The sequence below is a fragment of the Diaphorina citri genome, unplaced genomic scaffold (assembly GCF_000475195.1).
Source record: "Diaphorina citri unplaced genomic scaffold, Diaci psyllid genome assembly version 1.1 scaffold21, whole genome shotgun sequence".
Lineage (NCBI taxonomy): Eukaryota > Metazoa > Arthropoda > Insecta > Hemiptera > Psyllidae > Diaphorina > Diaphorina citri.
The window spans coordinates 39,272-49,721 of NW_007377459.1; the positions used below are offsets into that span (position 1 = coordinate 39,272).

At 37.3% G+C, this 10,450-nt stretch overlaps 2 protein-coding genes and 1 long non-coding RNA gene across 3 annotated transcripts; 2 read left to right on the forward strand and 1 right to left on the reverse strand.

Moving 5' to 3' along the window:
- The first annotated feature begins 764 nt into the window (after window positions 1-764).
- Window positions 765-1,792, forward strand: LOC108252360 (glucoside xylosyltransferase 2). The gene is made up of 3 exons (XM_017443944.2): window positions 765-1,116; window positions 1,282-1,453; window positions 1,739-1,792. The coding sequence occupies exons 1-3, from the start codon at window positions 926-928 to the stop codon at window positions 1,790-1,792; spliced, it is 417 nt and encodes a 138-aa protein (XP_017299433.1). The 5' UTR covers window positions 765-925.
- Window positions 1,793-3,337: 1,545 nt separating this feature from the next.
- On the reverse strand, window positions 3,338-9,053 carry LOC103508678. Its single transcript, XM_008473254.1, has 3 exons — window positions 8,924-9,053; window positions 7,595-8,619; window positions 3,338-3,671 (listed from the first exon to the last, which is right to left on the reverse strand). The coding sequence occupies exons 1-3, from the start codon at window positions 9,024-9,026 to the stop codon at window positions 3,399-3,401; spliced, it is 1,401 nt and encodes a 466-aa protein (XP_008471476.1). The 5' UTR covers window positions 9,027-9,053; the 3' UTR covers window positions 3,338-3,398.
- Window positions 9,054-9,674: 621 nt separating this feature from the next.
- LOC113467237 lies at window positions 9,675-10,366 on the forward strand. Its single transcript, XR_003391388.1, has 2 exons — window positions 9,675-10,027; window positions 10,203-10,366. It is a non-coding gene; the product is annotated as an uncharacterized LOC113467237 (long non-coding RNA).
- The last annotated feature ends 84 nt before the right edge of the window (window positions 10,367-10,450 follow it).

Below are 10,450 nucleotides of genomic sequence, written 5' to 3' on the forward strand. Positions count from 1 at the left end.
CCAGGCACTTTCGGGATAGGGCTGAAAAGCCCCTAGAAGAACCTACAAGTAAAATTAAGAGTAGAATATGTTATATTCCGAGATACCTCTGTGTTTCCAACGTAAACAAATAACAAATCTTGAACCGCGAAATTTTGAAATTTGTATTTCTTGTTTTCCAAATTGCCATCCCAAACCCAAAGGGAAGTTAGGGAAGTAAAACTGTAAAAGTAGTAAAGTCGCCCAGACCCAGAAAACTTCGAAGTTACAAGTACTAGCAAGCGCTAGTCATAACGGGCGTAAAAATATAGATGATGATGATGGGAAGTAAAACTTAGGAGGAGGAAGGAAAAGAAGAAGGAAAGAGATGATTTATAAATTTTATGGACATCAAGGACTACTTTAGAAGAACCTACAAGTAAAATTAAGAGTAGAATATGTTATACAGCCCTTATCAGCTCAAGCTACTAGTGTCAAATGATGATAAAAGGATCAAGGTTTCAGCTTCAGCTTATTCAAACTATCTTTCCTTGTATTAAATGTATCATTTTTTGATTCCACTAGTAGTCTTCTACTCTCTGTCACTACCTATGACTTTAGGTAGATCATTTTGTTCTGGAAGACTTTGGAAAATAGAGCTACAACAATCCCCCAAAAAGATGACTTAGTCAATGACAAGAATAATCCTTTGAAAAAAAGAGGGTTATTGTGTGCAATCTTTGTGAATTAAGATGATGTCAATACGTAATTTATTCATTGTGATAATCATATGTACAGGGCTAGTCTTCTACTCTCTGTCACTACCTATGACTTTAGGTAGATCATTTTGTTCTGGAAGACTTTGGAAAATAGAGCTACAACAATCCCTAAAAAAGATGACTTAGTCAATGACAAGAATAATCCTTTGGAAAAAGAGGGTTATTGTGTGCAATCTTTGTGAATTAAGATGATGTCGATACGTAATCTATTCATTGTGATAATCATATGTACAGGAATTTTAGTTGTATTTTACCTCAAGGATCTGACAAACTTCAACATAAAACCTGAATTACTAGTCCATTCACCCACTACTCTGAGACCAAATGTGTCACGATCATCTTGGTTGCTGCCATCTGTACATAAAGAACTGACAAGCAGGTAATTCATAATAATCATAATAGTACTCTAGTATTAAAATGATTTTGGTTTCAGAAAACTAATAAAAAAAATCCTGTACCTAGATATGGAAAAAATCCTACAAATTAATATTACAGTATCCTAGTTTTACTCACTTACTTTGAAAATGCAATTTTCTTATTCCAGCCTTACTCCTGAAATGACTCGTAGTGAAATTGTTGTGGCATTAGTTGTGTGTGGAGACAGATTACAAGAAACATTGAATTTGGTAAAGTCGGCCCTCATATTTCAACTGAAAAATCCTTTGAGAATTATAATCCTCGCAGAAGACAATTTGATTCAAAGTTTGGAAGAAAAAGTAAGTATGGCAGTTTATTTGATATTCAACCCTTAAACTATATTTATTCAACTATTTAGGTTATAAGTAGAAGTCTAGAGAAAGAAAAATCAATTAGTTGAATGAATCATCATAATCAGTAAAATAGAATTTCATGCTGAAAAAGCTAACTAAAGAATCAAGTATACTGATTACTGTAATTCTTACCTCTTGAATGTAACCTATAAATTCCAAGACTAATTTACATTTCTCTAAACGCAACTCTTGAATTAGTCCTGAATATAATAATTATGCATTTGTTTACAGCTGGGTGATTGGCAAGTGCTGAGGAATCATACATTTAAATTTGAAATACACTAGTATATCAATGTCCTATAAGCACAAGGCTTGTGTAGGACATTGATAGAAAAATAACAATGATATTAGGTATTTACCTAAGTTACGTATATAAATGAATTATTTAAGGTGCATATAACTCTGTCATTTGAATTCTGCTCTTTTTCAAGGAATAATTACGATAAGTTTTTTTTTTTTTTTTTTTTGTAATATCACCTAGTTTATATTTTTACTTAAATTACTCTGTAAACATGATAGTACCCTCCCCCTATCATGTTAATGGCTCTTTATTTTGTTTTGTAAGCCGTGAATTGTACAAATAAATAAATTAATACATAATTTTTTTCTTCTCTTTTTTATTTCATTTTAATAATTATGTCAACAACAGGTGGTTTTATATCTTGTTTATATTTGATTTTAAACTAGGGAAAGCCACTCTTGATTAACTTGATGGCTGGTCCGATTCCCGCCTGGGGCGCCTTTATCCTAAACTAAACAGATAAGGTTCGTTCTTAAAACTTCTGGCTTCCTCCTATCCTGTCCTCCTCTCTTCGATTTCGTGGATGATAATAGTTGTTGTTATACCTAGTTCCCTCCATCAAACCTAAAAAATGAATGGAAAAAAAATCCAATCACTCGGTTGTGTTTTTCTTTTTTTAGGTGTCAACTCCGGCGTGATGCTCATGAATTTGACCCGAATGAGATCGTTTGGTTGGGTCAATTATTTGGGTCCCATCTTCAAAGAATTCCGAACCAAAATACCGTGGGGTGACCAGGACATTATCAATATCATCTTCTACTATCACCCAGGTAAATTTTCAACACGATACTTGCTTTTATATTAACTAGTGGTTCTGTGAACTCTAGACCTCACTCATATTCTTTTGCCTAAGCTGAGACTTTAACAATAAAGTCCTTTCTTCATCATTAATGTATTTCTTAAACATAATTACTCGGCCACTACAGCCAAGCCTGCCCACCTCCTTTTTTACTTTCCTAATCCTATAAGAAGGAAAGTAATGTAATCGGGTCAAATTTTCAATGGTCAGTTTTTTTGCCATTAACTAGTGGTTCTGTGAACTCTAGACCTCACTCATATTCTTTTGCCTAAGCTGAGACTTTAACAATAAAGTCCTTTCTTCATCATTTATGTATTTCCTAATGAATGAGCCACTCTGAAAGGTGCAGAACATAAAATCCCCCTCAGTTTTTGCCCTGCTCATTTCTGGGACCTCAAATTTCAATCAGCGACGTGCCTTGATTCAATGAAGATGTGTACCAAATTTCATCAAAATCAGACCAGGCAATCGGGAGTTATAGCGGAAAATACAAAAACATCTAAACCAAATGCAAAACGGTCGAGTTAAAACATAGACCTCACAGGGAGAGATTTTTTCAAACACTTTTGTTTGAATTTAATATTACTTGGTTTGAATTTAATATTCGTACACACATTTCTATTTATTGTATTTTATTTTTGGGGGGATTTTTATCTTATCAGGCGCTTTAACACTCTTGTGTAACTTCGCGCTAGTTAAAGCTAACCAAAAGAAACTTTGCAACCGGACCTCCCCAACTTTCCAATTCCTTATTTTCTTTATTTTTTACCAGCACACAACACACAGAATGTTCATTTATTTTTCGCCCCTCTGTATCGTTTGGGCGCAACCCCACTATATCGCCTATCGCTATTCGGTCGTTTGCCGCAAGACCCACACTTGTTACGCTCCCCCCTCTCTATTGTTTGCTCGGCTGCAGGTTGAGAGCAATTGCTTCTATTGCCTAGGTTTAGTCGATGGTATTTGACACCATTCAGTAGACTTTCAGTGTGCGAACTGTCTTGGCTGCCGAGCATCGTTCGATCGAGAGTCGGGGATTCCGAGCACTGTTTGTCTCGGCTTACCTGTGAATAAGACAAGGAATGAATAGGGTTGAATAGAGTGGAGAAAAAACTGAAATTGTTTTCTTTGCCTCTGTTGAAAATAGTAACTTGAAACTTTGATGTTTCTGGCAGTTACATTTAGCCATAAGAGTAAAAATCTGGTGTGAACATCATACGACTTTCTATTACATTTGCGAATACGTATTAAAAAAAAAGTCCCAAGCCGCCTACCTATATGGCGGCCGATTTTTGGTCGTAAATTTTCTATCTCAAAATATTCCCCATGTAATAAAAAAGAAAAAAAAAGCACTCTTATTTCGATCACAAATATTTCAGTAGGCTATTTTCTGGTACTCTCATGTTGACCTAGCATCTAAATTATAGAAAGTACTGTGTCTCTTCTTGTCCATCTGATGAGATATACTTGTATGTATGTACTATGGGACATATGTATGTACTATTATGGAGTATAATCAGCCTCGTGAGAATCATTCTTTGGTAATAGTTTAACAAGTGATCTCCTGATTTCCATACCAGAGTTCAGCCTCGTCAGTCAATCATCAGTTTCATTTATATTAGCTATTAAAAACAAGCGAATTACAAAGCAAACAAAAATAAATATAAAATAAATTTTAAAAATTGCCGCCGGGACAATTATCTCACGTCGTCCGAGCTCATCCTAGCCCGGTACATAAACACACCGTCAGGGTGTGTTTATGTACTGGGTACATAAACAGCCCGTCTTTGTTATTCTTACTCTGAGGTCGAAGGACAGTTCACGAACAGCTGACTAACTAAATTTGTTTAGTCAGCTGACAAAACTCTTCTCTCATTGGTGGAAATTTTCTGAAAATTATTGAAATCTTTATTTACATTTAGCCATTTAGCAGTATTGCAGACCCGGTCTGTATTTTCAATTTCCCCCGATTTCTGAATGGTTTTTTATTTACATTTAGCCATTTAGCAGTATTGCAGACCCGGTCTGTATTTTCAATTTCCCCCGATTTCTGAATGGTTTTATTAATTTTTAAAGTCAATAATGGAGAAATAAGATAAGATACCTACTGTTATTCTTATTCTGAGTAAACATCTAACCGTAAACCGAAATTTTGAGAGTGGGGGTAAAAATAACGGTTGCAACAGAAGCGTGTTGTGACAACTTGGAAACAAAAAATGTAATCAAACGGAACATAGAGATGGGGATCGATCTCCAATTTAATCGAAGATCGTTTTTTTTTTTTTTTGCAAAAAATCGATCGGTTTTTGAATCGATCTTTTGCCCTTGAATCGAGATCGATTAATCGAAATTTGAAGAGAGATTGAGACTTCGATCTTTTTTTTTATTTAAGAGGAATAAAAAAAAAATCAAAGAAAAAAAATCCCCCGCCAATAAAGCGAATTTCCCACCGAACACGTTACCATCTGAAGACTGAAGATAGATGCATTTTTACTTTGCTTATATAGAAAGGAAAGTAATGTAATCGGGTCAAAACCGGGAGTTTCTCGTCTTTTTACTTTCCTTATCCTATAGGAAGGAAAGTAATGTAATCGGGTCAAATTTTCGATGGTCAAATTTTAGTGCCAAAACACGTTTTGAGGTCCCTAGAGCCTAAATCCAAAGTTTCAGCCATTGGTCCGTGTGTGTGTCTGTGTGTGTGTCTGTCTGTCCGTCTGTAAACAAAATATCTCGAGAACGGTAAGAGCTAGAGACTTGAAATTTGGTATGTAGATGTCAAATGTGACAAGGATGCGACACGAAATATTTGGTTAAGATCGGTGCAACGGTTGGTAAACAAAATATCTCGAGAACGGTAAGAGCTAGAGACTTGAAATTTGGTATGTAGATGTCAAATACAATATATCGGGAACGGTATGAGCTAGAGACTTGAAATTTGGTATGGAGTTTACAAATGTGACAAGGATACAACTCGTTTGGTTGAGATAGGTGCTGCGGTTGGCGGTATTTTGACCGCTTTTTGGCGGTTTTCGACCGTTTTTTGGCGGTTTTCAGCTATACCGACTAAACGGTTAGAGATATTGTAAAAGTTTGGCTATAAGAACAAGAACACCCAAAATAAGCATCATTTAATAGAATGAGGAAAGTCGTGTGATGTTCACACCAGATTTTTGTTGGATAATATTATCTTTCAACATGAGACTATAGACCAGGGGTTAGGTGAAACTTATTATTAGGTATTCTTTTGTACCTACTATCATGTTTTGGCAGCTTCATTCATTTTGTTTATTGAACTCACTACTTGCTCTTGCGAGTTTTATTGAATTTTTTAAGATAGGTAGGTAGGTACTGTTTAAGTTAAGGAAATTTTGTAAATAGCTGTGTTAATACTTGTATATACCCTTGTAAATGAATAATTACCTTCCCTAATTTATTATTACCTATAGGTATTCCGACAGTTATCTTTTATGTAGAAACATAACTAGGGGATATTCTACGTATCTATTTAAATAAATTTAAATAAAATTGTAGATTTGTCTGTACATTGCTTAGAATCGTGAAATTCTTAGTTATTCTCACTCGTTATGCATCCCCGATTCCAAAAATCACATTAGAAAAATTTCGGTCTGTCTGTTACGCTAAAAAGACCTTTGGTTGTCCTCTTTTCACACAAAAATGGCTCGACCGATTTTGATGAAATTTTTTGTGGTTGTTAAGAAAAGAACTCCGGGCACATTCCATCCTGATTCAAAATGGCGGCGGTTGAAAGTTATGCCTATTATTCTGCACTGTGCATAGGACATGTCAGGGAGCGCGTAGCGCGACCGTGTGTGTGTGATGGATGTGTGTGATGTGATGGGTGTGTGTGTGGTGTGATGGATGTGTGGTATGTGTGTTGTGTGTGTGTGTGATGGATGTGTGGTGTGTGTGTGATGGGTTTGTGTGTGTGTGGTGTGATGAATTTGTGTGTGTGGTGTGATGGGTGTGTGTGTGATGGATGTGTGGTGTGTATGGTGGGTGTGTGTGGTGGTGGTGGTGGTGGTGGTGTGCGTGTGTGTGGTGGTCCCGTACAAAGGACGGGTCAACCACTAGTTGATATTAAAATAATTAAATCCATCTAGGTAGGTACCTACCTTTCTTCCCCTTCCCGCGAACTTGATGGTTGGATTTATGGATTAATAAAATTTAAGTAGGTAGGTACCTATCGGAAACTGAATAGATTTAAGGGATCTTTTGTAATCCTAATTTTAATTTTGTAAATAAAATATTTTGTTTATAATAAAAAAAGACAGTAATCTTAAACGTTATTTGTTATTATTATTATTTTTTTTTATCATCAACCTGTCGATCGCAGGGCCGCAGCCGCAGGGTCGTCGATTCGTGAACCCAGCAGAGAATCTGAAGAAGAAGAAGAAGAAGAAGAAGAAGAAGAAGAAGAAGAAGAAGAAGAAGAAGAAGAAGAAGAAGAAGAAGGAAAAGCATCCTGCCTGGAGAAAAAAAAAATGTTTTATAAGCTATTTTGCTATGGAACTATGGACAGACCACAGGAAATAAATTTGAGATGATCATTTTAAAAAAAAAAAAAAAAACACAAACATATAATGTGTATTTTATTTAATTGAGGGACTTTCAACAGTAAAGTCCTACCCCAATTCTGCGATTCCTACGTTTTTAAAAGACATCGAGCAAGGAACGAGGAATTGAAGGATAGACATAGATAAAAACGACCTTTTTTGACATCAGGGGATCCCAAAACGGATATTTCCAACCATTTCCCGATTTTGAAAATTTGGACCGATTGTAATATTTTCTTTACTAGTATAGCTCGCTATACTGTAGTAATAGAAAGTAAAAAAATGTACCCATTCTAATAAGTACAGGAACGTAATGCTTTTCGGTCCTTTTAGAACGAGACATTACGATTGCGGTATTGAGATTCTTGCTTTCCTTATTATATTCCCTTTACATCCTAGTTCCCAAGACTTACCATAGCGCCACAGGGTACACTAGTCACCTCCTCATTTGTACGTCTACAGGGTCTCCCACTCTCCTCGCATGCGTCTCCTCTACACTGGGATCTCTCGCTGTCCCCTGTATACTGCGCTCGGCCACTGATATCCGGATTCTGACCCAGGCAAAGTCTTTTCTCTCGCGACCCCCGATAGGCTGATGATGGGTACGAGGTTCCGCCACTAGGTTCGCCTCTTCCCGTGCATGTGTCACAGTCGTTTTGATTTCGTTTACACCGCCCTTGAGGCTCAGCAATAGGGTTGACAGTCTTGCCGCTATGATTAACTGATTTGCCGCCCTTTCTATCCACAGTACAGGGCTCAGGTTCTGCATATTGACTACGGCAGAAAGGTTTTGTCTCTGGATCAGCAACACACTGACTGCGACAAAATGGTTTTGTCTCTGCGTCAGAACATTGGCTGCGGCAGAAAGGTTTTATCTCTGGATCAGCAAGACACTGGCTACGGCAGAAAGGTTTTATCTCTGGATCAGCAGCACATTGACTGCGGCAGAATGGTTTTGTCTCTGCGTCAGTACATTGAGTACGACAGAAAGGTTTATGTTCGGGATCAACGCTTTGTCCACGGCAGAAAGGTTTCGCCTCTGGTTTATTCTGACTCGTGAAACATCGGTCCTTTCCGTTTTGCTCGCCATAGTGCCAGCCAGGTTCTGATCTCTCACAGCGAGGCTCATAACCTCCATTTCTTTCACAACGAGGTTCGTAACCTCCATTTCTCTCACAACGAAGTTCGTAACCTCCATTTCTCTCACAGCGAGGTTCGTAACCTCCATTTCTCTCACAGCGAGGCTCATAACTTCCATTTCTCTCACAGCGAGGTTCGTAACCTCCATTTCTCTCACAGCGAGGCTCATAACCTCCATTTCTCTCACAGCGAGGCTCATAACCTCCATTTCTCTCACATCGAGATTCGTTAAAATTGCTTGATCCTTCATCATGATGACAGACATTGTGATTTCCTTGATTATTTTCACCATACTTCCCTGAAGAGATTAAACAAGAAGACACATCATTTTAAAGGAGAATTCCTTAATCGTACACATTGTAAACGTTTTAAAATTTCCTTAATTTCCTTTTGCCGATTACCCAGCCTTATAAATATTTGAAATATTGTCCGTTTGTAAAAATCCTTTTCGTGCCCATAACCGAACCTTTGTTAAAAACGAAAAGAGATCATTTGGAACAAAATCACTAATATTTGGTTGAACGACTTTTGAGAGATGCCTTTGAGCAATATTTGCCACCAAATATATTTCATACTCGGCAGGTGTATGTATAGTGACGTACCTGGACAGCAGTCACACAGTTTGGGTTTAGGTTTGGCACAGGGTTGGGCGGCATTACAGCACGTGTTGTTTCGCCAGGGTTGGACTCGCCAGGGTGTGAACATATCCACCGAGTCGGAATCCGAGAATGGGAATGGCCAGTTTTTGAGGCTAAGAGGTCACATGCACTTGGGAGACCCCGGTTCAATGCCCATAATGGAAAGGAAAGCTGAACTCAATAAAAGTCAATTTTTAGACTACAAAACACCCATTTTTAGACTACCCCAAAAATACGCCGAATAAATCAGCAACAGTAAATTTTTTGCAAAGTATTTGGTACAGAGACTACGAAATACACCAAGTCACTTTGAAGACTGAAGGGGCAACCAAAGCCGGTAACATTTGAAATGCTTTCCTAGATAACCTGAAAACACACTGGATGCAAGAGTTAGATTTCCACCCCGATGGTTCTCAGCCCCGGGTAAATTTACAATAGGGAGTTTTTCCAACCAAAATTAGCGTATCGACAATTGAACTCTTCAACATTATCTGACGACGACGTCAAATAACGTTCAAGAGTTCAATTTTGGTTGCAAAGACTCTCCAATATATAATAAATATTGTACCTATGTTTTAATTTTTGAAGCTGGTCTACGCAGGTTGACGTACCAGTGCGCTGGAAAACTGACTCCATTGGGTTTTCAGCCAAAGACCATGAGACTTCTACCAGACACCATTGGGGACTGAATAGACTACAATGCAAGAGTTAGATTTCCACCGCGATGGTTCTCAGCCCCGGGTAAATTTACAATAGGGAGTTTTTCCAACCAAAATTAGCGTATCGACATTGAACTCTTCAACATTATCTGACGACGACGTCAAATAACGTTCAAGAGTTCAATTTTGGTTGCAAAAACTCTCCAATATATAATAAATATTGTACCTATGTTTTAATTTTTGAAGCTGGTCTACGCAGGTTGACATACCAGTGCGCTGGAAAACTGACTCCATTGTGTTTTCAGCCAAAGACCATGAGACTTCTACCAGACACCATTGGGGACTGAATAGACTACAAAATCCACTAACCATTGGTAATGCTCCCCTTATCAGAACTAGTAGAGATTAGGTCCTATCTGTGATTTATGTATTTAGGTAACCAGTCACACTAATCTCTAGTAATCCCCTAATCCCACTACAATATCAGTAGGTAGGGTGATCAAAAAGTTTGGTCATATATGTAACAGGTAACAGGTACTGAGGTACACATTTCCATCGAAAAAAATAGATTTTTTCAATGTGAGGTCCTATCTGTGATTTATGTATTTAGGTAACCAGTCACACTAATCTCTAGTAATCCCCTAATCCCACTACAATATCAGTAGGTAGGGCGATCAAAAATTTTGGTCATATAACAGGTACTGAGGTACATATGTATTTCCATCGAAAAAAAATAGATTTTTTTCAATGTGCAAAGTTTATTTTTATTTTCCAAGGACCAAAAATATTATTGTTGTTGAAGGCGCTCTATTTTTTTTTTTTTTTTTTTTAT

Coding starts and splice junctions, on each gene's coding strand:
- LOC108252360 (XM_017443944.2), top strand. CDS start 926: ATGATGTCGATACGTAATCTATTCATTGTGATAATCATATGTACAGGA. Junction 1,117..1,281: donor CATAAAGAACTGACAAGCAG/GTAATTCATAAT, acceptor TTCTTATTCCAG/CCTTACTCCTGAAATGACTC. Junction 1,454..1,738: donor TTCAAAGTTTGGAAGAAAAA/GTAAGTATGGCA, acceptor ATTTGTTTACAG/CTGGGTGATTGGCAAGTGCT.
- LOC103508678 (XM_008473254.1), bottom strand. CDS start 9,026: ATGTTCACACCCTGGCGAGTCCAACCCTGGCGAAACAACACGTGCTGT. Junction 8,620..8,923: donor ACTGTGTGACTGCTGTCCAG/GTACGTCACTAT, acceptor TAATCTCTTCAG/GGAAGTATGGTGAAAATAAT. Junction 3,672..7,594: donor GTGTACCCTGTGGCGCTATG/GTAAGTCTTGGG, acceptor TCTTATTCACAG/GTAAGCCGAGACAAACAGTG.